Here is a 27128-nt window from a genome sequence, read left to right as displayed (position 1 = left end):
TCTCTCTCTCTCTCTCTCTCTCTCTCTGAAACGCTTAAATTTAAATAAATTATCCGGTATACATGGAAGCAACAACCACACGGCTGAAAGTATCGTTTTGATAGATAGTCATTAATTTGCAAGGAAACCATAGCTCGCGCTTCATCGTAACGATGCATGTTGGATCGTCCAGTAATAACGTGTTTATCAGATGATGATGCGACTGTTAAGCTGAACGCACGCCTCGGGTAATTATGCAGCCTATCAGCGAGGAAGCACGGCTCGGTTAACATCATAGATATCGATGAACCATGCCTCTTCTACCTCGCCCTACTGGCCTCCTACTATACTATACCATAGCCGATCTAGACCACCCAATTATGTGCTCATCTCCGATCCGGGATCCAGGAGACGTACAAATTGATCTGTCTAGGAAGTACTACCAAGTTAGGTTGATAGTTATAGGCATTGAGAATAACTGTCGCCCCACTGGATTCTCTCAGATTGTTGCATTTCATTTTGATAAAATGTCCTAAATAAAAGAAATTAGGTATATCAACGCAGGTAGAACGCAAATTTATATGGAAATTTATATCTAACTTAAGTAAAGAAACAGAATTTAAATAGAAATTTGTTTTACTCGTCAGAAGAGTACAGTACTCTGCTTTACGAATTTTATATATTTTAACACTTGTATATTTTATACATTTATTATATATTATATTTTATACATTTTATATTAAACACATTCTGTCCATTTATAGTCATATTTATTGAGTTTCTATTTATTACTATTTTCTGTTCTAGTTGTTGCACGGTGAATAGCGAAACTTGCTTTTGTATATGTTGGGTTAACATTAGAATTTAGGGCGCGTAACAATTCTTCGTTTGGATTAGCCATCGTTTTACGAAGCAGAGATTATATTTACACGTATATGCGAGATTTTTACAAAGTATAATAAATATTGAGTTTAACGAATAATAAGTTTGACGAATAATGAGTTTAATGAACGCTATTAACAATGTTCTTGGGTTCAAACGAATCCACGGTCAACTTGATAACTCTTTACTATGCGTAGAATAATTTTAGGCACAAAATACGATTGCTGAGACGCTCGGTATATACTACTCGATGTGTCACTCTCCAAGGCAATCGCACGAATAATAAACTGATGGAAATTTTCCTCGTTGTACGATTGCATTTGTTTGTTATATATTCGTTGGAAGCATCGAGAAAGTTCCAATGGCCGTTGCTAAGCAGTTTCTGCCTGGAGTTTGATTATTAATACAACGTGTGTCCCATTATATTGACACCTCCGAGGTACAATCCCATGTGGCTAGGCCCGTTCTTGAGGCCGTATGCCGCCACAACCACATTTCTAGGGAAAACCATACAACCGCTCCACACCCCCGTCAGGTAAAATGTCCATCCCGTAACCGTGGCTATGTTCGGCGACCAGTTGTCACCTCGAGCCCAATCTCGCTATCACAAATCTCGAACTATTACAATCAGATTGAATGACAACAATTGCTTAATTACAGCTATGACAAAATCTAGGCTAAAGCATTAGAGGACTTCCCCAAAATTACAAAGGGAAGGCTCCGGTTTTCCTTTCACCTTCGACATATATATATATATCTTTTTTATTCAATATATTTTTTTGTTTTTCTTTCTGTTGTTCATTCACAAAATAATGAATAATATTTTTTAATGTGACGATGACATTAAGGGTAAACATTGAAAAACAAATTGAAATGGGAAACGATAAACAAATAATTATCGAAAAACCAGATGATTTGCATATCAGATACTCTAGTAATGAGATTACTCTTAAGTGCTTGATGGAAATTTCAAATGTGACATTATCAGTCGAAGGGGATCATCAATATTTTGCATATCAAAGGATCGTTTGTCTCGTAAAAGCACACGTCCGTCTATAACAACACTACTATACTTAAAACCCTATTAGATCTGTTTTTATAATCTTACTTGACACAATGTTTCCATTACTAAAAGAATTTCTCTATTATTACATTTGTATTTTTAACGAATTACATATTTCTTCAGCTGTGTATTTTAATTTCTAAAATGATTTCAATCTCTTTTTTAGCTAAATTACTTATAATTTGAAAATTATACAACTCGAAGATTATTATAATCTTTCCAAACAATAAAATAATTGGACAAGGTTTGATAACTCCTCTTGCGGATTGAACTTTTAAAACTCAATCTGAATTAAATGTAATTGAAGACTACAGATGAAAACATGATAAATAATTTTGAGATTCAATAATCAATCTTATTATTACCAAAACTGTCTTTTTACTTGACTGTGGCATTAAGTGCATATGTTTGTACTCTAGTAAACATTTCAAAAGTGACTCTTTAATCTAAAAAATTTCAAAAATTAATCACCTTCCAGAAACAGAAATTAATCATTTTCCAGAAACTTATGTTTGCTAATCTAATAAATTGTTCGAAATCAAAACATTAGAAAAAATGAACTTAACATGTTCTTTTCGTGTACTCTCCAATTATATTGACAACAAACGACTAAACTCACTGCAGCTTCGTTACCTTTAATTTTATTCAATTTGTTTCTATCAAGAAAGATACATGTCCAATCTTTCTTGACAGTTGTAAATACATATGAATGTATTTACATAGATATATCAAAATCCAAGGTTTTATCAAAAACTAAATCTTGGATGCAAACATTATTTTATACATTATTATTCATTTATATACTATTATTTAATATTATTTTATACATTTTTACATAAGAAATCACCTTTTCCATACTTATGTAATAGTTCCAATCACATGTTGTACATCCATTATACCCAAAATCAAGCTCAAAACATGACCAGCTAATGACATGCAACTTACTCCAGTTTTCCAGATGAAAAGGCAGTTGATGCGTGCAAATCGACAACGATACGTTGTTTTAGCACACACAGACAACAGAAGCTTTCTATTATAGTCTCCCTTACTAACTCAAATTCTCGTTCTTCATCTCTTCTGCAAGACCACGATTGACGCTCTCTCTCTCTCTCTCTCTCCCTGTGATCAAACGTATTCGATATAATTCTCTCGGTTTATGCTATGCTCGTCTCTTTGTCTTTCGTCTTGTCTTCTCTAGCAATGTACAGCGTCGCCTCTTGTGAACTACAGTCGAGGGCAGAAATAAGTGGATAGATACTTAGTGGAAATAGATATTAATGAAGCCTAATCGAATTAGTATTAGCATTATATACCTAAGTTGTATTTATTATATACCTTTATAGTACATAAGCTATTCAGTAAATAATCGAAATTCCATTTTTGTAAAGTCGTGCAACGTGTACGAATAAGTCGTATTCAGGAACGGATTAAATTTTTTGAAACTCTAGACTAACGAGCCTTAATGAGGAGAAGGTTCAATGAAATAAATGTACATAGATAATCGTAAAAATTTCTTAAAAGAAATTTAACAATTTATTTAAATAAATATCACAATTTATTTTGTAATAAATTTCATTTTGTATTCAAGTGATTTTTTTTTATTTTAACCCCCTTCATATAGACTTTTTAGTAGACATTTTTAAAATAAAGTTTTTCTTTTTATTTTTATGAGAGTACTCGCACGCTATACTCGTAAAATAAGATGTACTCTTCCAAAATGGCGAGGCCCCGTACTGTAGCCACTGCCTAGCTCATCTTTTAATCGGCGTCTAAAATTTAATAAAACTTTATTGATACCTATTTGCATTGCCCGTCCACTTATTTTTGTCCCCAACTGTATGAGTCCGAACTACTCCATCGTTATCGGTATAGTTTAGTTAAACGCGCCCATTCTCCCACTTCTCCGTATCGTGCCACCTCCTGCCTATCGGACCTAAGTCCACAGCATGCAAATTCGGGACGAATTTGCTCGATCTAGCCAATCTTCGTTGTTCAACAAACTACGCCAGCGGCGAAAGACACAGAACACTGTGGTAGACTAGCGCGATCGCGTCAGGATCGACTTAGAATTTCGGGGGTGCATCGGTGAATCAGGCGAATTCGATTAAATCGGATTCGTGTAAACAAGCAGGCTGCACCAACAGTAGGAGAAAGTTCGATGCTCGTGAGCGTGCTCCGTTGAGAAAGAGCGAGCGAATGTATCCTAAGATAGAAGTTTTGGGTCAGAGATATGCCTGACTTCAATAAATTTGTGGCTCAACTTCCCCTTCGAGGTACATCTAATTAAGATTTCGGCTTAACGCATAGCCTCGGTGTACATGTGTTTGCCTAGCTAGAAAATTAATTAGAAACTTTCTTAAAGATCTAACATGAATTTTCGGGGACGAGGTTGTAGATGAGTGATTATTATTTGTTATATATATGACTAATTTGCTAATGTTATTATAATATTTCATTTATTTGTCGATATCGTTAACATTACAATGACTCGAAATATTGCACAAGTAGATAGAAGAGGTGATTCCTTATATAAAAATATACTCATAATATAGAGTAAGATTCGTTCATTTTTTTAGAAAGCCGATTTTGAAGATACATTACATATGAAATGCAATTTTATAAATAGGATATTCGTGATAAAATATTCATTACGTTTCCTCGAATCCAATTGTTCATAAAAGTTGCATAGATATAGCAAAAAGGAATAAGAATTATATTGTTGCTCAACGAAATGTATTTTAGCCATAAAAGGGTAGATGTACGCGAAGAGTGTTTAAAATTTATTTTCTCGAAAGCTAAACCTGGAATATAAAAGTTTTATTCTGCTCCTTTGATCCATTTCTTCGCGAGGAATTTCCTTTTGTTCGCTTGTGTAATACTTTTGATTAAATTGTAAAAAGAATATCATTTTGCTAAATAGTTTACGTAATTAATCGACCTATTTCACATTTTCACGTTCGGAACGATATCATGCAAAATTTATTTCTAGAAATCCAACGATATAGACAGTTAATTTCATTAAACAATTTTAGAAGGGAACAGATCAGAAGGTTTTATGAACCATGTAAAGATCTTGAGCGAAAGATTGTCAGTCCGTCTGATTAAGTCGAGTTACATTTTTAATTAAATGACGTTTTTGCACAGTGAACAAGATTCGTAGAAAGTTACTAATGAAATCACCAAAAGAGCACGATAAGAAAAATAAGTTATCTCACTATTCATTAAAGTTGTAAATTTCTAGTAGGAAATCTTTTATAGTAAGTTAATTATAATGCTATTTAAACTAAAAAAAATTTCTTTAAAATATGATATGAGAAATATAAAAATAGTTCATGAAATGTAACTGTACTATGTTATCTTCTGTAATTACACCTCTGTATAAGAAATTTCTCATTACATATAGAAAAGTTACAATAAGCTTTAAATTAATTCCTGTTATCTAACGTATCTTGTTAGGCAAAAGGGGTTTCTTTTAATACTCTATGTAATTTTTAAATTTGCTGAACTATGTAAAGAACTTTTACTGCATTTACAAGAAATTTCTTTTCTTTCGAAGAGAAATTCCAATTTTAAATTTATATTACGTGGTTGATAAAATTTTAAGTAGTATGATCAAGTATTGAGAAGCCAATAAACGTCATAAACTATTATCTTTCTTTAAACTAGCATTCTTAAATAACTCAAAAAAAATAGTCCATCGTATTATGTGATGTCGTATTATACAGTAATCGTTCCTCACGAAATTTATCAATTAACCGCTGCTAATACAGCAAATAATGTTCACAATTGATAGTAATTTAAATAGCAATCATAATGTCTACATAACATAAATGTGCTGCTATAACCATAATAATATAGGATTATTATACTAAGTATATTTCATGTATACCTATCGTGCATCTGATATGACAATATTTCTATGCACATGTTTATCTATCTGTTGCATTTTCGAATCCAACACATTTTATTCGTATAATTCTTCACATCTTAAATGCACGAACATGCACAGCCATGTATATGACAATCGTAGCTACTGTCTCATAATGAATCTAACCAAACGTAAGATCAAATTTAAATATATACAATTACACTAGAGCTATGTCAAGGAGACTCTTAATAAACGAAGCGGATTCATGAAAAGGTTAAGAAAGCTCAGTTTACTTTAGCTAGCGGCATCCAAGGAAGATTCTCAAATATACATAGGTAGACTTCATATCGAATTTCCCTAGCGGACAGCAGAAGCGGTACCAACGATGGGGGTTTGCGTCAAGCGAATAAGAAGCTCCTTTGCAGACGTGTCTTCCAGGTACGCCGACGTTTGTTCGGTTCAAACGTGTATTCTGTAAAACTAAGGTTGGCAAAAGGCTGGCAGAGAGGCGGGAATGATCCGTGCTACGCGATATAGGTCTCTGGCGTGCCTTCGAATTCTCACGGATATAAAAATCTCCTGAAATTCAAATTGTACTGGCATCGTCGCCCGCGACTCCCTTGTGAATGATGTTTTCGCTGGCGAAGCCAACACTAGAGAGATACTTTCCAGTAAATGTGATTCAATAATTTAAGCATGTTGCCGCCCACGGTTTCCATCTGCTTGTTCTATCTTACATAAACAAAATATTTGCACATGGATAGGCAAGGAAAGAGTAACGGTCAAATGAATATGAAACATGCATTCTAAATTTTTTATTCTTTAATTTTTTAAATTCTATTAAAATAATGTATAAGATTGTTAAAAGTTACAACGACAATCGGTTTTCTAGTGTTTAATTTATTTCATATAAGTAATAATGTGTGTCATCAGTTTATATACTATGTAATTGTTTATATACTATATTATTATATTTCATACTATACATATTTATACTTTATGTTATTATTATATTATTATCATATTATGTTATAGAGACGTTAATACCTAAAGCTTGATATCGACAGTTACTAATTAGTTTGTTTGTTGTCTACAGCCAATTAAATTTGGTTTGTATTAATGTGGTCATCAAATGGATTGGTTTATCCATTTATATAAATATTCCTTGCGTGCAAATCGCTTATCACCGTCGACCTAAATCAGTCTGATCAAAAAGTAAAAAATAAAAAGACGTAAGACTCAATAATTCCTTTAAGATAAAACGTTTCCCTTCATTTGCATATATTCCTACAATACCCAAAGAAGATACGTTCCTCACATATGTAAATATAAAGTTCTCCAGTATTCTGTTATTTTTGCAAGACTGATGGACTTAGATCCTACAGATAAAATCGTAAACCGAAGTAAATTTAATTTCTCAGAAACGAGACGATGCACTAAGTGACGAAGTTGAGGGAAGAAACAGGGATAAGCTAGAAATGGTTCGGCGGTCGTGGATAATGCCAGTGCAGTCCTCATATATCCTTTGGCTTGTACAGGCGATTTGCCATCGACTTACCGGCCTCTCCCTTCGTTCCTCGACTCCTCGTCGCTATTTCTTTCTTCACTATCTTCTATCTCTATCCAACATCCGACTCCCTATGGGAAGTTCGCGAATCTTCCCGTTTGCAAATCCCTTTCCGTGCCTTGACGGAGCAAGAAATGCAACTCTCCTTAGGGAATTAATTGCGCCGTAAAACGTAGATTCAAATCCGTGCTCGAAAGGAGAAGGAAAGAGCGGAAAGAAAAAAGGAAAAGGAAGAGAAGAGACCGGCGCAACCGAATGAAATAGAAAGAAAGAAGAGAAAGAAATAAGGAGAGAGGAAGAGACGGTTCCTTTTCTTCAGTCGTCCGAAAGGTTCTCCCAAGATGGTTCTCATCTCAGCTGCAATCAGTGTCGTAAATTGCTTGCAATCGCCCCTGCAATTAATTCCGGCTCATCCTCGGGGGATTTATTATTCTCAATAATACCGTAATATTCTTGGGTGGAACGACAGCTCGCCATCTTCGCGGCTCAGTTTCCTCACTGGGCCAACGAGATATCTCTACCCTTTTTATCATTGACGCAGAAAAATGCAGCTCGATATATTTGAAAAATTTATGGAAATATTAATTTCTTAATGGATATCTTTTGCACCGCATTTCTCCTAGCTTGTGCCTCATATTTCGTTAATGCAGCCGTAAAAAGCATGGCTAATATGAAATTCTTTGGAACAAGGGTGGGATTATCTGCAGCTGGATACTCACTCATGCGAGCGCATTTTGAAATTTTTACAATATATATCTTTTATTATATATTTCAACTTCCTATAGGATGTTACAAAAAAAAAAAAAACGAAGAGAGATCTAAGATCTCGTACGATCTATGAAGAAGTCAAAAATGTAACAACGTGGGTCATAAATTCAATTGTTTCAATAAGAAACGAAAACTTTTACTTTCATATTTAGCACCCTACAACTTTCGTTCGAAACATTTTTCTATTTAAACTTCCGTTTCAACAATACTTTGTTACACATAAAGAAATATTTCAAAAATAATAAAAACATCCTACCCAGAAAATGTACGTTGTCAGGGTGACACCACCAATAGGATGACACCAAACATGAAAAGGAGATAAAAGTTTAGAGAATGCATCGTTTCACGCATATAATATGTATCTTAATTTACTAAGTTAATATCATAATCGAAGATACGAGGAGCATCGATATCAGAATGTTCTCATAAAAAATGAACTTAGACTCTTAAATACACTCTACAAACTTTTAATTTGTTTCTATACAAACACCAAATTCATTTCACATCGTACGAATGTTGATTTACCTGCAATAAGTTTACATTAAATTTAAAAACGAATGTTTCAAATAAATACTATAATTTAATACAATTTAATATATTCATGTTAAATTTCATTCATTCTGTCCTACTGAATATAGTTATATCTTTAATTAGTACATATCAATACAAGTTATAGTAATTTATTAAAAAAAAAAATACTAACGTATCAGCCTGTTTCAAAAACTATTAAAAAATACAAAAGTTGGGTAAATAAGCAGCTAAAATATAATGCAGAAAAATTTGAATGAAAAGTAACCTAATGATAAGCTTGTATCCCGTGCACCGTTCCATCCATTTGCACGTTGGACGAGTTTCCCTTCGCACTAGTTAATTGGTAACAAACAGTCCCAGACTGTTCGCACGTAACTTTGTTTCGCTCAATTTACAGTCGCAATCCAACTACCAGCGAGGGACTGACGCCCGAGTAATTTTCGACTACGGCGCGAGGGAGTATCAAGATCCACGCAAACGATCCTCTTTCACTTTTCGTTCACCGTTACCCAACAATTTTTGACTTTTATACAAGTGACAAGAGAATGATACAAATGGATTTGACGTAAAAACCGGAAGGTGCGAACGAATAAACAGGAAAGAGAAACGAAGACAGGAGAAAAGGAGATTGGCGAACATTCCTTTGCCTTTGCGGAAGGAAAGGAAAGAAGAGAAAGTCGAATCACAAAGTGGCCACCGAGAAGCATGAGGACTCATTCAAACTTTCGCATCAGAGAATTCTTTCGAGGTCCTCCGGAATATCTGTGATAAAGTTATAAAGTTTTCGGAAGGGCTCGCCGTCAGCGTCCGCTAAATAACCGCTTACTTCTATGCAACGTCTAACGACCTAACTAAATTCTCTGTTACTTACAGACGAAGGGCGTGACTACTCGAACGATTAATTTCTTCGCGCAGTTAAATAGCACACTAACCAGAATTGCGTTGATGAAAGTAGATTATGGAGCGCGTTTGTAGTGGATCAATGAATATGAAATACTCTGTTTTTCTAAATAAAACATTAATCACATGTATACTAATGTACAGTCAGGGATAAAACTTTCTTCGCTTGATATTACTTTACACACGTTTGTGTGTATACTCTTTAATAAATGAAATTTAATCAAGTATTTATCGTATATTGATTAACATCGATACAGAGATATATAAACTAGTTTCCAATGAATTACATGCTCCTCTAGTCTCCTCAATGAAATTTTCTCTCCTCTTTGTAAATTCATAAACGCGAATATAACATTGTACGATTTGGTCCAGCAATGTTCCGTCGATTGAATAAAGGATAAAATAAATCATTAAACCGAATGAATACACTTGAAACTCGTTACAGTGTGGACATATCGAACAATTCATTACCTGAAAAGTAGAAAATTTCGTTAATCGCATAACGCAGCCATCTGTAAAATTTCAATTACAAATATTTTAAAATTATAATTGAATACTCTTTTATATATATTCCGTTATTGATTATTCAAAATTTTATAGATTCATTGTTTCAAATAATTAAGTTCATTTCCTCATATAATTAATAAGCTTAACGAATAATGGATTCTCAATTCTATTTTACATTTTTTATTAAATTTCATATGTATAAAATATCATTTAACATTTAATAAAAAATTAATAGCGAATAGGTACATATTTTCCGCTAGAGATTTTTTTTCAGCTTTTCCATTTGTTTGCCTGTTTTATAATACAAACAACGAGATAAATTTTATGACAACGCCTAATAAATACACTTTCTAATGGATTACGCCAAGCTGAGTTCTTTAATTTGTCGCCTTTTAGTTGCGTGGGATGTGTTTGGGAACTCAAATGAACGTTTACGAGGAGAAACATCGATTGAGTTCCACTCGCAAAGTCGGCAGACGCGTGAATCTCAATTTGCTTGTTCGTCCCTACGGACATGGTGCCTCTCTGTACATATGCGTCGGCATTTACATAAGGCACCGAGTACGCTATATACCTATACGACTATGTGTATGTGTATGATACTTACTTGATTCGTTTTCATAACGGAGTAAATGGCACAAATGGAAACGTATCAAATTGGAAAAATAAATTTCACCCCCTACCTGTATATATAAATACTTACTATACGATGTATAAGACGTAAACATTTAAGAAAAACACAGTAATACATGTAATAACTAATTACAGAGATAAATAAGAACATCTATATTTATTGATAAACCTAAATGCTAAAAATAAAGTTTTAGTATAGGCGATTTTCTTAATTAACGTGAAAGTAGAAAATGAGGCTTATATTTTTAAAAGTTCTTTAAATATATAGGTAATGATTAGGTAAATTAATAACGTAAATAGTTAGGAAATAGCTTATTTTCGAACATAGCATTTTATTATAATTTCCTTTCGGCATATTGCGGTATGGTATTTATGAAAAATATTTAGTCGTATATTCTCGGAATCTTACAATCTTATACTGCATCGTCATTAAAAAACACTTTCGCGGTAATGGTTACTTATTACCGAGTGAATAACGAAATAATCAATCAGAGAGCGCCCACGTAGCATGTACATAATAAAATAAAAAACACATAACTATAAGTGTTTCATACACGCAACAATAAACAAGCCTTATAAAATTCTACTTTTTAATGTAATCTACTAGTACCCCATTGTGTTTTGCATTCAAAGATATACATCAGAATTGTTTGATAGATCTTTTCTTTGTTATAGAAAATAACGGCTCTTACAAAATTATGAGATTTATAGAAAGATAAATTTCACAAATAGAAAATTGTTACACGAATAATCATGAAAACAGAAGATTCGAAATTTTTGTTACACGAAAATATTTACACAGAAATACGTATTTTTACTTAGAAGCGATCACTTCGCTAATAATAATTGGCGATATATTCTTTGTATGAACAATTTTTCACGTTCACGAAAAACACGCGGGTAATGCTCCAGTTTCTTTCGAACGCGTAATTTCCGCGATCAATAACGTTCAGAATTTTTCAGTCAGTTCTATACCTTCATTTTTGTTCGGTTTGAGAAGAGTCATTAAAATGGTACGAGCGAGGGTGGAATGTTGGTATTCGTTCGCAAGCTGTGGATTGGGTCACGTCACGAAAGGTCTGTCGTCACGGCATGGCTAATTAATCAAGCTTTTATAGCCGTCGTCAAGTTGAACCAACATTTCTAGTTTCTCTTGTCTATCTTTATACATTGTTCGTCGACACACAATTACTTAATTATTCATATCACGATTAACGCGATTAAATATTTAAACACCGCCGCGTTTTTCCGCTTTAACTTACTTTTAATGATGCGAATTTACAATTTAACAAAATTTTTTAACATTTGTTTAAAAACATTCTGCCGGTAAATTATTGCTAGATGTCGTAATTCAGAAATTAAATTCTCGTTAAAGTAATCATTTTGAATTGTTTTATAATTTCTTATATATAATAAAATATAATTTCTTTCATCTCGCAGTATAAAGCATAGAATTGACGTCTATGGAACGACTAATGTTTCTCCGAATATAAATTTTAAAATGTTCAACCTGCGATAACTAAGAAATGCTATAAATATTGTACCACGCAACTATTATCTGCTAACACGCGTGCGTATTTTCTTTTATTCTGGTACAAGTAGTTTTCGAGAGAACGGGGCAGTAAATCATAAAATGGCGAAGCTGATGAAACGCATTTCGAAATGTGACCTTAGGGAATAAGCGAGACGCCGTATACCATGAGATCAATACGTCCAATATATTACAACAGTGAATTGCGGAGCACTTATATATAAACTTTTATTTATTTTTCAATGGAGTTCCTTGATGACTTTCTACAACTTCCAATATATCTAAACCCATTATTGCGAGAGGAAATAAATTACTTGACGTACATTGTAAATTTCATAATTCAAAAGTTATATTCTGATTCATTATACGCCGAAATATAGTTCTTAGGGATTTATACGTACGAATATTTATATTTCAATATAAATTTTGATATGATACATATGATAAGAATAAAAGATTCTCCGCCATAGAAAAATATGAACATAACGTGTTTTATGTTCAATATGAAACAGGCAAACAGAACAATTGTTAAGCCGGAGATTCAGAGCAGGCATACAGTGCAACGCGATGTACAAAAGTTTGAACTCACCTGTATTATAAGATGATTTCATACTTTATCCATAAAAAACTCAAAGAACATGAAAAACATAAATTCCGTTATTTTTTACATGAAATTAAACTACGATACAAAATTTCTTCTAGGCTCAACTCTTTGATCATTCCAATTAATTCAATTCTCAAAACTGAAGATTTATGATATATCCATATGCACAAGCTCATGAAAGTATTCCAACACTTCCAATATATTGTATGTGATATATATATTTTTTGAAATTTCATTAACACTGTTACAAGTTTCAACTTTCATGATTGTATTGAGAAAGCTTGGAACCAATGTAAAAATATATATAAATTGCAAGATATATTTAATACAAGTATATATGTTGAAGAAATCATAAAAGTATTTAAACAATCAATTATCCATTATACTAATAAACCTCAATATTCAATATTCATATTTAACACTTATAATATACCTAAGATGGCAGTGATTTATGGTGCATACTAATTTTTTACTAAATATATGTTCCCAATAAATATCTTATAATTTCTATATACATTTTTCAATTTCTTCGAAATTACTTTCAAATTGTACCAATAAAATAACATGTGCGTGGTAATAATCAAATTATAAAATATTTTATATAACGCATATCGTATAGACAAGTGCCCCAATATTTTCACAAACCATCGTAATCTGACACGTACCAAAAAGAAATGAAGAAACCTACATTCGAATACTATCGAATATAATGAAGATCTAACATTTTACACTGTATAATGTAACGTGGTATAATATAGTGTATTTGATCTCGATCCGGCTTAGATCAGTAATACACGAAACAGTTTCGGCTGAGTCAATATATCATCCTCCATCTATAAAGTCGTAGAACTGTTCAAGGAAAAAACGAGCGATTTTCGCGCTACGCGTACACCTATTCGAGCGGCGCACCGAAAGCGTTTTTATCGTTTCAAGCATTTCTTCATTCTACTATCCCCAGTGGAAGTGTGTGCTCGACAGGCAATTCGTGAGTGGTTTCAAAACGGTTTCTTTTGATTGCAATATGTGGAGATATATGCCTGTAATCGTTTTCATTTGACATTTTTTAAAAGTTTCATACTAATCATGCACTCGGTTAATAAAATTCAAACATTTGTAAAAGCTTATTCATATTTCAACTGTTTAATTCTGCTGTGATCGTCGAATTGTAGCATATATAGTTACATATATATATAGTAACATATATATGTTATATCTATAGGGCTCAATCTCAGCTTTGTTTTAATCGAACAAGAGCCTTGCGACTACTTAAGAAACTGTTTAGCGAAAAAATTAAACAGCGAGAAATAGAACAGCGAACTGAATAGCGAGAAATCACATATATCAATAACGACTCTTTCATATGTTGCTTAAGCTTAAGTTTTCTAACGATAGAGAAACACTGTTTGGTCAAAGCTGACGTGCAGAACATGATAGAATTAAAATACGCGTGAAAATATACTCGAACTTAACACTAGGTTTACGGACGTTTTTTATATACCTATCTCTACGAGCATCCGTCAAATTGAAGGGTAAACGGAAATACGCATTTTCTTTAAAAGATCGATTTCTTTAAATTAGGTCTGAATTGAACAATATTGAGCTTGACGTTTAAATAAATTATTAATAAGTAAAAAGTTTGTTTTTTAATTATCACGGAAATGATAACAATAATATTAACGGTATAGGGTAATTATATTTGTTGAACACATTTTTTACAAATATACTGAATTTTATTTGTGTATTTTCCACATACGATTTTTTTGCAATATATACAACAATTATTGCTTCTATTTTTTTTTTTTTTTTTGCAGTAGCCCACTTGGCAACTTTTTCGCACTTCTGACGTTGAAGGTGACAGAAATGAAGCATCTGATCTTTGGCAAATGTTCTCCTTGTTTTCTCCAGCTAATTCCTCGGCTAAACAAAATATGAACTCCTTTCTGAATATTTTCGATCCGCTGCATTCTTTACATAATATCCACGCGTTTATCGCTGCCAAATCTAAAATATTGAAAAAAACTTAAAGGGGCCATCGGAAACTCCCTGCTTTCACACTATATTTGCGTGCCATCTGGTCAACGACGTCTACACCAAACTTTGTACACTTTGTTGTACACCTACTTGTACACCTGTATGTTTGGTGCTTAAAAAGAGAACTTTTACCTTAGGTTTACTTTTATACACAGAAAGCGTGCTGTTTTCTAATTTATATAAATGTGAGGAAAACAAAGTTGTCTTGTCCCTTTTTTCCTTGAGCATCGAGTTCATCTTTCCCCATATAAGGAAAACTATTCAAAATATATTTTGTTTGGACGTCAACTGCTAACCAAAATTTAATGCCAAATTTATGAGGCTTATTCGGTATATATTGCGTAAACCTGCATCGGGCTTTCGTTGGAAATAATTGTTCATCTATTGAGATATTTTCATATGGCTTGTAACAAACCTGGCTATTTCTTATAAACCTGTTCCATATTTCAGATATCAACGCAAATTTATCTGTTTGTAATCTTTCGGAAGCTTTCAATGATCTCGCTTCATATGCGCCCCGGGCATATAGAATTCCTAGAAAACTACGTAACTCAACAACTGTGATCGACCAGCCTTTTTTCAAAACTCGATACAGCTCGGTTTCAGTGCAATCTTTTATGTATTCCATTATGTGTCTGTCAATTATCAATTGACCCCTAGATCCGCCTGCTTTCAGTTTTATTCACTGTGTCCCGTCAATTGCAATTTCAATTTCACCCATTGCATTTTCCTGCCTGCTGATGTGCTTCGAATGCTCGTCCTTTCATCCTCAGAGTCAGAACTTAAAAGAATACGCATCCTTTTCTTGTTACGACTCATTTTCAAGAAGTTTTCCTCTTCATTATCAGAAGATCCTTCTACCTCTCCACTTTCAATGTATTCAGAACTTTCACTGTCAGCTTCGCCTTGGCCTAATTCATACTGATCTTCTTCAGAGGTATTCTCAGAACAATCTTCATTGATGTTGACAATTGTTCAATATCTTATTATATCTCCTACATTAACTCATTATTGCTAGAAAAGGAGGATTTCAAATTCGATTACCCTATTGTAAATACTTACAATAAGCGGATACAAAATAATAGGAAATGTCTACAATAACTGAAACTTTTGCACACTGTTTTTGAAAAATAGATTGTTTATGAAATCAGTTAGCCCGTCAATTTGACGAGTTTTGTAGTGATAGGTATACTACGTACAGATTTCACAAATTAGAAAGCCTAGGAAAATATAATTGTGTGTATAAATTCTTTGGATGAAATGATTAATTTACGATGCAAAATGGTTAAAATTAATGCTATGGTTTTTGGGGTATTTCATTGAAGTTTGAAATCCGTCAAATAAACGGATCCCGTAAACCTAGTGTTAAAAGCTGAGATTACAGATTTAAGAAAGAAGAACGGCTTGCAGTATTGCATGTCATAAAGAGTGGCATAGCCCTGCGCAGTTGTTTTAACGTTTATATCGATTTCCTGAGAACGAACGCATTAACGGCAAACCGCGAACGCCTAGTCTCTAAGGAGGAATGTGGCTACTATGCTCTGGTAACGCAAACCCCTCGATTGTATTCCTCTCTGTCTGATACCAAGTCCGTTTACCAGTTGTGTGCGTCCATCCCTCTCACGTATCTTTCTGTTCACTTTGGTCTCTTGCACTTCATCGAGGTTCCGCGGCTCCTAAATTTCCTACCCTTTAGTAATAATATATTTGTCCCATGGGTGTCGCTGAGCAAGCCCTCGCCCTCCTAAGACCTTGAACGCAACCATTATCTTATATATAACCAAGCTTCCTTCCTGGCCATTTTAGGACCATCCAACCCACGCTATATCTCAAGCTACGCTTATTCTTTCAAGATTCCACATCCGGAAATAAACTTTACCCTCGGTGCACGCACACATTAATTATGACACTATTCTTTAAGATTAGATAAAACGCAAGAGAAATAATGCAGCAGAATGTTTCACTAAAGTCCATAGGGAGAAACGTGAAAGCAATTTTAAAGTTCGATAATCAATTCCACTGTTACTAAAATTGTATTTTTAATTGGTTGTGTCATTGCATACGACAAGATTAATAAATCTTTAGATTAATAAATCTCACTGTGTCATTAGACGGAAGAGTTCTAATACGATACGATTAAGAAAACTTGCTGGATTTGAAGATGCAAATTTTTTGAGATTATTCGATAAGTTGAGGAAATTTTATGGAAAACAAATATACAATTATTAACATGCGAATATTTTAATACGATTCTTTAAATTTTCGGGGGGTTGGGGAAGTATATGTTTACCTCGAAAACGTAATAAAGAGACAATTTTGGTAAGATTTTAGTTACTAACCGATAACCTATTGGATTTTAAAACTTCTTCCATATAAAAAAAATGTTCTCACGTTATACAGACTGTACCGTACAATGATTAAACCGGGGATGTTTATGCATTTATGGAAAGTTCAAAGGTGTAAGAATATACACAATGCACAAAATTCACGAAAATATATAAAATATCTAAAGTACGATAGTTGATATGATATTTAGTAAATATTACAAATTTCTGCACAGGTTTCATTTCTTTTGTCGTGTTCGTAAAAGCATGAAATTGCATAATCATTCGCCATAGTCTAATGATAATGTAATAAATATCATCATTCGAAATAAAAATGTGTATGAATATTTAAAAAAAGATTTAATTTTTTTTAGAATGAATTTAAAGTATTAGCGTACCGTCGCGATGTAATTTTCAGTTCAATTATATTGTCATTTTATAATATAATTTTCAGCTATCATTGTTCATACCCCCTTGACATTTAAAAAGACATGAAATCTGAAATAAATCGACAACTTCATGCTTTTCAAATGTACATAGAGAAAGCAGCGCAATTTAGACAAATATGTAGAGTAATGTAGTTGTTTCCAAACACGAAACTATGTGATCGTTAGTGAATACTGCGAATTCTGTAAATTGCTCTCTCAAATTATGCAGATTTCGTGTACTTTCATGCTCTCCAAAATCTACAGTATTTACTTACACTTTCGGCTCTTTAACGTCTATTTTTATATACATATATACCGAACCAGATTTTATTTTAAATCTGTTCTCGTACAATTAACATTTGAGAAAAATTACATTGAACCGTACAACAAACGTCTTTTTCAATTCTAAATTTTTTTCATTTGTATCACATTAAACAATTTCATTGAAAAATGTATTCTTTTACAAGATTTATGACTCATGGTTAAGTAGAAAAATATAGAGATCTAAAAATTGTTGCTCCGATTCATTCCAAAATGATTTCACTGACGAGGGACCCTATTAGAAATTTCCCACTATAGTAATCATTTCTTAATTATAACAATGATATCAATTATTTCCTACTATAGTGATTGGTATGATTGATCGATTACACCCTACATCTTGTAGGCAATCATAAACAATCTTGTAAACATCATATCGCGACGCTACATCACACATTTGTCCGGTGAAAACATTATATGATCGGTTACAAGTTATATGCTTGTACAGCTACTTGAATTGATAGTCTCTCACACAATCTTACTAACATGACTTTAAGCTGGTAACTCATCTAGTCGATCCTTTTACAGATATTACCACTTTTTCTTCGCAATCAATTCTCTTTAACTTCAATGACGCAAATATTGCGTAAGAGTATAAAGTCCTTCGAGTTATCGTCAGTAGGTACTGTAGAACTAGTGGAACCTATTGGGTTTTCCGTTAAGTAGTTTGCACTTAAATCTGCATTAACAACTACTTTGGTAATTACTTTTCCGCCTTATAAAAATTAAAACACAGATTCCGCTCCAACATTTTGCTATATTATTAAGAAAGATTATTAAATCTAGATATAACAGCAATCAATTTATACCAAAATACACCGTTGGATCGATCAATTAGGCTTTACACTGTGGTAAAATGTAATTTGTAATTTGAGTACTTCCTCAAGAATTGCCCTAAGGTTAATAGCAAATCTGATACTCAACTTTTGATACTCAAACTAACTATCGAATGTTCTGTGAAATATTAGTCTTATAGTTATTTCCACTAATAATAGTAGTAGTAGTTCCGATATTTATCTTACATCTCCACCTTCGTCGAACTGTTATTCCAAATGTCTTCAATTCTGATCGTCATAAGCAACTATAAATTTTATTACAATTGACTTTGTACTTTTAATCGTGTATAAATGTTCGTTGAAAAGTAAGTATCTTGAATATGATATATTTCTAATTTAAGCAAAAAGAAACGTTAAAAAGATCGTGTTGAAAATTACCACACTGTGCAGGCGTCGTTGAGCTAGTCGAGTTCATTCCTGAGGCTTTGTTAAACGGGATTGGTACCGAACCCATGGGACACGCTGGCCTCGAAGATCTCTATTATGTCAAAGCGGGACGAAATGAGCTTCTTGGGACTTTCCTTCGATTCATTCCAGTTCGAAAAACCGGCCGCTCAATAGAAATCATTTCGCCTTGGCCGTGCCAACAACTTTACAACTGGGATTTCCTCTCTTATGGCTTGATTCAAGTTTCGAAAATTTCCATATGATAAAGAAATTTTTTCCATAAGGTTATTTCAGCGAACAAATTAACACAAAATCATAGAGTCCATGGAAAGGAAAGTTTACATTGATATTCTCCATAATATGTTATATAGCGCAGATACTCTGATGTATGAACACCATTTTGAGCCTATTGAAATATAAAATTGTGCGAAAGCCAAAAAGAAGAAATATGCTTTCGAATCCGTTATAACAAAACTATTCGTTCTATTGAAATGTATTTTACTATGAATAAAACATAGGATAGACTATTGAAAAAAGATATTAGTTTTATGTATACATTTAAACACGAGAGGAGAGAGCAGCGTTATTTCATCTGTGTCGTGATAAGCATAACATCCTAGCGCTAGTAATTTTTGTAGTAACACTAACTGAATATTAAAAACTGACCACTAATATTAAAATAATTTTTAAAACTGTACCAATTTTTACTATTTTTATTCTATAAAATATAATTTTTTCTAAAGTCAATTACGTAGGTACAACAGAATATCGTTTCTGATATATAGTGATTAGTGATAATGGTTTTGAACATTGTAAAATATTGTATGTTTATTGTTCCATAATAACTTCACTATTTTTCACATTACTTTTAATCAGTCATATTCGATTCATTGTAGAAAATTTTTCGAAACATTTTACTTGACAATATGGTTTCCAATCGACTGAATTGTTTCGAGGACTCCTTGGTTCTATGTTTTTCGATACTATTTCCATGATTAATTCCACGACCATTAACTTACAAGTAGGGTGCCCAGGCTGTTCAACCAACATTTCATTACAAAAGATATTATGTACATTGTAATGAATATAAATGTAAATGCTGCTAAATATATATTTTTTTAAGTAGTTAAATATCTATACTTACAATAAATATAAAGCCGTAATGAACTTTCTGAAGATATAATAAGTCAGGAATCTTGTTTTCGTTGATCAAGACGGCAACAATATTGAAATTTCGAATGCGCCTCGGCTGACAACGATTGATAAACTGGACATTCCATATCAGCGCACACCTTTTCTTGATGTCCATGACAAACGCCGTCGCAGATACATTGGAAGCGAGCGATTCGTATGATATGAAGATCTCCAACGTTTGTGAATGTATAATAATTTCCAGTTTTTAATTCCAATAATTCGTCTTCACCGTTAATATTTAAGAAGAATAAATTCGTATTGTTTTCAGCTAAAACACGACCAGGTAGAATTGCGGCGTATTTGTTTCTTACACCTTTCAGTTCCAGCATTTCTTTTTGCGCTTCCTGTAAAGAAATAGTGGAAATTAATTTGTCATATGTAAAAAACGTTTTAAAACTTCCAAATTATTAAGCTTTTTCTTCAAGTTGATACTATAAACAAGAAAATGTAAACTCCTCTTAATACATGAAATTGAAATCGATCTCAAATCATATTCGACCAAAGATTTTGTACTTAGCTTTATATTTACACAGAACGTACACGAAATAAGTAAGTTTTGGTTGTAGATCAACGTAAATGCTGAATGCTTAATTAAATAGTAAATTTAAAAAACAAGACCAAGCGCTTATTAACGAATATTAACGATACTACGCGTGTATGATATTAAAACTTCGTTGTTTTGAAATATTAAATTAATTAAAAATTGGCTACATTGTCCTTGTGATATAAATCCACTGATGCCTAAAATATTTTAAAATCCCCCATGTCGAATATCGACATAAATCTCGAACTTTAAACTATGTGATACATAAAACAACAAATTTACCGCTATTTTACTTTCGAAGCGTCTCTCCTCCTTAAGTTTCCACCACTTCGTGTGCGCACTTTGATACATACTCTGTGCTTTCTCAAATTCTGGATAAACATTGGTGCCCAAGCTGTTATATCCAAACGCGCCAACTGCTTCAGTGTTACCATCTTTCCCGTAGGAGCTGCCACCCAAGAACCAAACAGTGTACTCTCTTAAAATTGGATACTGCTGCGTACGCAAATACCAATATAACGAGAAATATAGCGCTAACTCCTGATTTGGTCCACCTTGTCCAGGTTTGGAGCAAAGATTAACAGTCGGTCGCCCTCCCAACAGAAGACACATTCCCAAACCCCATTTATCTTTTGCAGGGAATATTTCCTGCACCTTTTCATCGGTTAGAGGACAAATAGGACTGTCTCTCATCTCTAGGAACATCTCCAATTTATTAATTTTTCCCTCAACAGCCAAAATCATCAACGATGTAATTTTAACGTATTCACGAGCGAATTCTTGGATATCCCCTAAACAGGTTGAATTCAGTTTCACTGGAAACAAGCCTTTCTTGAACGCTTCTGTAGCCATACACTCCATGGCGTCTGCGTTACAGGCTATCACGTATCTATGAACAAACTTGTAATGTTTATCTGCGTCCAATTGCTTATCAGCGGCCATCGCCCATGGAACTGTTTCTTCTATCAAGTCTCGCACGCTTAAGGATATTCTATCCAAAAGTTTGTATTTTTCTAGCACGGCGAGAGCTTTCTCGCCTTTTGGATCATACACGCATGGTCCACCTGAGAGTTGGGACATCGGCTCGGCGGAAACGTCTGACGTGATTAGAGTTATAACTCTCGCTGGGTAGGCCATCCGTGCTAAATCGCCACCTAAAATTATTGCAATTATTTTTGTGTATACATATTTATATATTTATTGGGATTATCTTTATAAATTGTGTATGATGTTTCGAGAATATTTTTATTAAATCTTTCTGCGTTTGATTAAAAAATGAGAAGATAGTATAGATATACATTGGGCATATTTTCAGACATTTCTTTCTTTTTTCATAGCTTCTTAGGTAGGAAGATATTTAACAGTTAGATTTAAAATTTTGGAACTTACAAGCTATTATCTATTGCACATATATTTTATTCTAGAATTAACACTAATCAGTATACATTTAATTCTATAATTGTTATTAAAATGAATATTAATCTTTATGTAACTATAATCGTAAAAATATGAATTTGCGTAGATTTTCGCTGTCATAAACAATAGATAAGTTTCCTTATTTTTCTTGCCTCTAATCGCAGAAAGCTTGTTTCTCACGGTATTTATCTCTTCCGGAGTAGCGTCTGCAGCTTTCAATCTGTTCAATACCCTGAGCTTGTCCCTCAACGTGATAGTTTCTCGCGGCAGACAAAGAAGATCGTCGATCCCTTGCGAGAGCATGACAATCAGCAAATCTTTTTTCTTCAATTTCTTACAGTAATTTAGAATTCTTCTAGTTTCTATCACGGACTTTTCGTCTGGTTGCCCATCAGTTCCAGCTTCAACGTACGAAATACGACTATCTAAGGGAGGGAACGCTTCCGGATAGCTCCACATCATGAAAATTGATTTTCGTGGCACCACCATCCAACCTTTCTTTAAGTGTTTGCCTACGACTCGTTCGAACGCCGCACTCATCGTCACTGCTTCTTTCCCCCAACCAACCATATGTAAATTATTTTTCAATCTATATCTAACGCCTTTGATCGACAAAATTGATCGGCCGTCGTATTTTATTTTCTCTGGTATTATCATGGACGTGTATACACACCTTATACCAGTCTCAGCGATTTGGCTTAAGTCATCACGAATCTGTAACAAGACAAACATAAGCATCCTATGTAACTTTTCTTCGCAGTATTATAATTATCGTTAAAATTTTATACGCAAGCCGATTTCATGAACTTTTATTCAGTGTAATAATATTACAGCTTCTATCGATTTATACTTTCTGTAAATAATACATTTTTCCATTGCTAACTATGTACATCGAAGGTATTTTCGTCTATTTTAATGTATAAATATAATAAACGAGCGCTGCGCAAACTAGAATATTTTCTGTGAGAAAATTCAAAATTCATTACGGCATATTTGACGGAATATTTCATAGCGAGAAGATAAATATACGTGAAAGTCCGTTAAAAAGTTGGGATAATAATAATTATAAAATCTTACAGGCACGTTCCTGTCGAATTTTTTATTCAGTCCTCATTTGATTATATTCATATTTATATTCCTTATTTTGAATTATATCCTATGCGTATTACTCAAACCTATGATAATCCTCTTAATGCAAAATATCTTGATAAAAAAATAATACTTTTTACTTATCAGCATTACGATACAATATTACGATACAGCATTAAAAATGATATAAGTTTCGATGAAATAAAACTTTACGCTATAACGCAATGATTCGTCTAAAAAATAGCATGTAGTAATATGCGCAAAACCTGTAACATAATCTTTTCACTTCCTGTTTTGTGGGCATCTCTAATCGCTTTCTGTTCCTCCCTTTCCCTTTTATCAGTACGTGCATTTTGTATGGCTATTTTATTATTTCTTCTTCTCTCCAACGAACGTTTAACTTCGTCTATTTTTGTTTGTCTCTTCGCTTGTATCTTTGCGACTCTTTTGGCTCTTTCTTCTTCTAAAACCGGATCGATGTATGATGGCCTTCGTTTTTTTGTTTTTCGGTACTTTGGAGCTTTCTGTCTGGCAGTCATATTTATTGCAAAACACTACTACATTACAGCTTAATTTTATCGTATCTACATTTTGGTAATATTACATTTTTGATGAAATTTAGAAGTGTGATTAGGTTATTGTACCCATGTTTGCGCCGATGTTTAGTGAACTCAGCTATTATTTCTGAATAAAATCAACAAATTTTAACTATCGATAAAATATCATCATAGACTAAACACGCGATTCTTTTTCGTACCTCATGATCTCATGTCACATGCGACGTTATCGATTCAGTAGAATAAGAATAGACTTGTCTTGATGTCACATTAATGGGAACCTTGCGTATCAGATTCTGAAATACCGACGTAGTAGAAAACCAGAATGTTCCTTACCGCCGTATAGAGGGCAAGGTAACCCTCAAAACGTGGACAGGAAAAAGCAATGAATATCGCGTCTATTCCATCCCTCGTCGATAATTTACTATATGGTGTTATCTACAAACGGTAAGTCGCATGCTTGTTGTTTTTCCAGTTACTAACCGTTTCATTTCCTGTTTTCTACTAGAACATTTTGAAAGAGGTCCCGGTGCACTCCTGTTAAGCGTTAGATAGGCCACCGTAGGGTTTTAGTCGGTAAGAGTCCGACATTACCCCGTCGCTTCCTAAAAGAGTGGCGGGGTGTCCATGAGGATTTCCCCACGTAAAAAAAAAAGAAGTAGGACATAACATCGGCACCAGTGATTGCTTTTATCTTTTCGCGCCATCGATATTTCAAATGCGAATATTCGAAAAATTATACAGTGACAAGCATAGGAACAAGAAAATTTCTTGCACTATATTGAATTTAATTTAGTTTGTAATTACTACTTGAAATAAACTTTAAATGCCGTCTTATATTTATAATGCTTTAAAATTTGTAAATCCTATTACAAAAAAGAAAAAAGAATAAAAGTAAAAAAGAAACATTTCAAATATGAAATATTACATAATAACGTAAAGTAGTAAATGCGAGTAACTTTTTGCCTATTTATACGCTCGCCACTTTATGTCTGTTCTATCCTCCACATTCTAAGCATTGTTATCACGAGACAAAGATTTATGAGACGTAACTATGATACGTAACAGTACAATTCGTTCAAACCAAGTTACTCATTTGCATGTTTCACGTTAATATTAGTACGAAGTACACTGATCTTATAAGTCTATTATATCTTCAATAAGTTATTACTAATATGATATTACTAATAAATTATTATAAATTAATAAACTCTAACTTTTGAAATCAACGTATTCGTGGCATATTGAAGGAAATTGTACATTTAAATTCATCTATATCAATTATAGATAATATATTTTCAATGTATTTTCTAATTTAAATTATTAAACAGTCTTCATTATTATATTCCATAAACAATATGTACAAATATCTGATCCACTATTTACAAAGCAGTTGAATCATATTGATATTACTTGAAATATTATAATTTATATGATACCAACCACTTGCACAAATCGCGAATTCGGTGTAATTTTATGAAACCTAATATTTTCGAATTACTTGAAGATGTTTAAAAGTTGAAAGTTTTCCACGTGTTTCCCTCTTATAGGTTGCTTCTACATACTATCGTATAGGTCATGAACATGAAATTTATCGGTAACTGACTGACAGGAATAAATATAATTAACTAACGAAGTTAGTGTAAAGCAGTTGTGCTTTCGTAAGACTTGAAAAGGTCGGATTAATAGACACTCGTTTCGATGATTAATGGAATAAAGACTACCACTAGATTCAACTAAGACCAACTAGCAATGTCAAGCGGAAAATTGCTGCCATTTATCATAAGAAATCACTCGGGTGATATTTCAATGAACAGGAATTGTGGGTCAGTTTTCTCAGTAGTAATATTCATTGGCAATAGGCAGCGCAGCTTCGGAAAACTCGACTAAATCGTCTCTGACTCTGAACAAAAACTTACATCACTCGTTACGTCTGTTAAAAGACTAATTCGCTAACGTAACAGAGTATTAAAACTGCGCAAACCTATTACCCGAGTATAAGTTAGATGAAACTAATGGCAAAATCCAAGGTTTCTTCTAAAATCGAATACACGTGTAAGTTTTTTTTTATTATTATTTAATTTGTACTTTACAATTTGTCCAGCTGGACATTTGGTAAATTTTTCAAACTTAATTGCTAAATAACATGTGGATGGCTACCCCCAGCGGGATACTATCATGTGTAAGTTGAGACGCAGTAACTAAAAGTATCTATTAAAAAGATTTTAAGAAACGATTATCTATCTACTTTTAATAAATATAATATTTAAATAAATATATATCGCAGTTAATGGATTTCCAATAAAATAAGCGACGATTTTTGTTTCAAATAAAATTTATTTCGATTATTTTCAAATATTTCCTTCGTTGTAAATCGATGATAATTATTAATATACTCTTTGATCTATTACTTAATTATCAGCTGATAATTCGAAACATTTTAGAATTTTTTTTATTTAGAAAGAACAAAAATTATGAACACTTTCTTCGTTTATGAGCTAAAGTAAAGATTGGCTGCTTGTTGACTTTAAATGCCAAGCATCTCAAAGCATAGCCTTGTTCTTTCATTCATACTCATTCGTTGCGTTTATTTTTTTCCGGATTGATCGTGAACTGAGTTTAGGAAATTCCAGAGATGAAAACTTGCCACGTATTCGTTCGTATCGAGTTTACAGATTCGTATGTGTCAGTATTAACAACATTGAGATACATCAATCTTTGTTATTTGACGGCTGGAAACTTCATTAACATCGTAATTGTTCCAATCCTCAATACATATAAATCCAATCTTCGCTTTAGCTCATAAACGAAGAAGGTTTTCATAACTTTTATTCTTTCTAAATAAAAAAATTGTTTTGATAAGGCCTGATACAAATTAAAAGATACAAATTAAACATATTTAATGAGACTAACTTCATTACTAGTTATATATTTAAGGTGACTACTCATGCTATTCGAACTGCAGACTCGTATTTATTATTTGTTATTCTCTCGTATTTATTTTCAGCATGAGTCATTCAGTGATTCGAAGTAATGATATAGCACTTGAGTGTACGAGTTGAAGAATAAACGTTTTATAAAGTGCCCTGTACGCCAGCTGCACTTCCACGTGTTAATATGAAACATAAAGACCCACGTGTTAATATGAAAACACAAACTTAAAAAAGA

The 27128-nt window shown here is 33.0% G+C and overlaps 2 protein-coding genes and 1 pseudogene across 2 annotated transcripts; all 3 read right to left on the bottom strand.

Annotated features, from left to right (window-relative positions):
• Positions 1 to 15039: 15039 nt before the first annotated feature.
• LOC117204935 (piggyBac transposable element-derived protein 4-like) lies at positions 15040 to 15492 on the bottom strand. The gene has a single exon (XM_033442859.1). The coding sequence runs from the start codon at positions 15490 to 15492 to the stop codon at positions 15040 to 15042; it is 453 nt and encodes a 150-aa protein (XP_033298750.1).
• A 54-nt stretch (positions 15493 to 15546) lies between these two features.
• On the bottom strand, positions 15547 to 15873 carry LOC117204934 (annotated as a pseudogene).
• Positions 15874 to 20310: 4437 nt separating this feature from the next.
• LOC117204887 (glycerate kinase-like) lies at positions 20311 to 23942 on the bottom strand. The gene is made up of 4 exons (XM_033442759.1): positions 23670 to 23942; positions 22467 to 23028; positions 21181 to 22052; positions 20311 to 20698 (listed from the first exon to the last, which is right to left on the bottom strand). Exons 1-4 carry the CDS (start codon positions 23940 to 23942, stop codon positions 20348 to 20350), a joined length of 2058 nt encoding a protein of 685 aa, XP_033298650.1. The 3' UTR covers positions 20311 to 20347.
• Between the last annotated feature and the right edge of the window lie 3186 nt (positions 23943 to 27128).

This window comes from Bombus bifarius, unplaced genomic scaffold (genome assembly GCF_011952205.1).
Source record: "Bombus bifarius isolate JDL3187 unplaced genomic scaffold, Bbif_JDL3187 scf7180000007984, whole genome shotgun sequence".
Taxonomy (NCBI): domain Eukaryota; kingdom Metazoa; phylum Arthropoda; class Insecta; order Hymenoptera; family Apidae; genus Bombus; species Bombus bifarius.
This window is presented reverse-complemented; position numbering and strand designations above follow the sequence as displayed.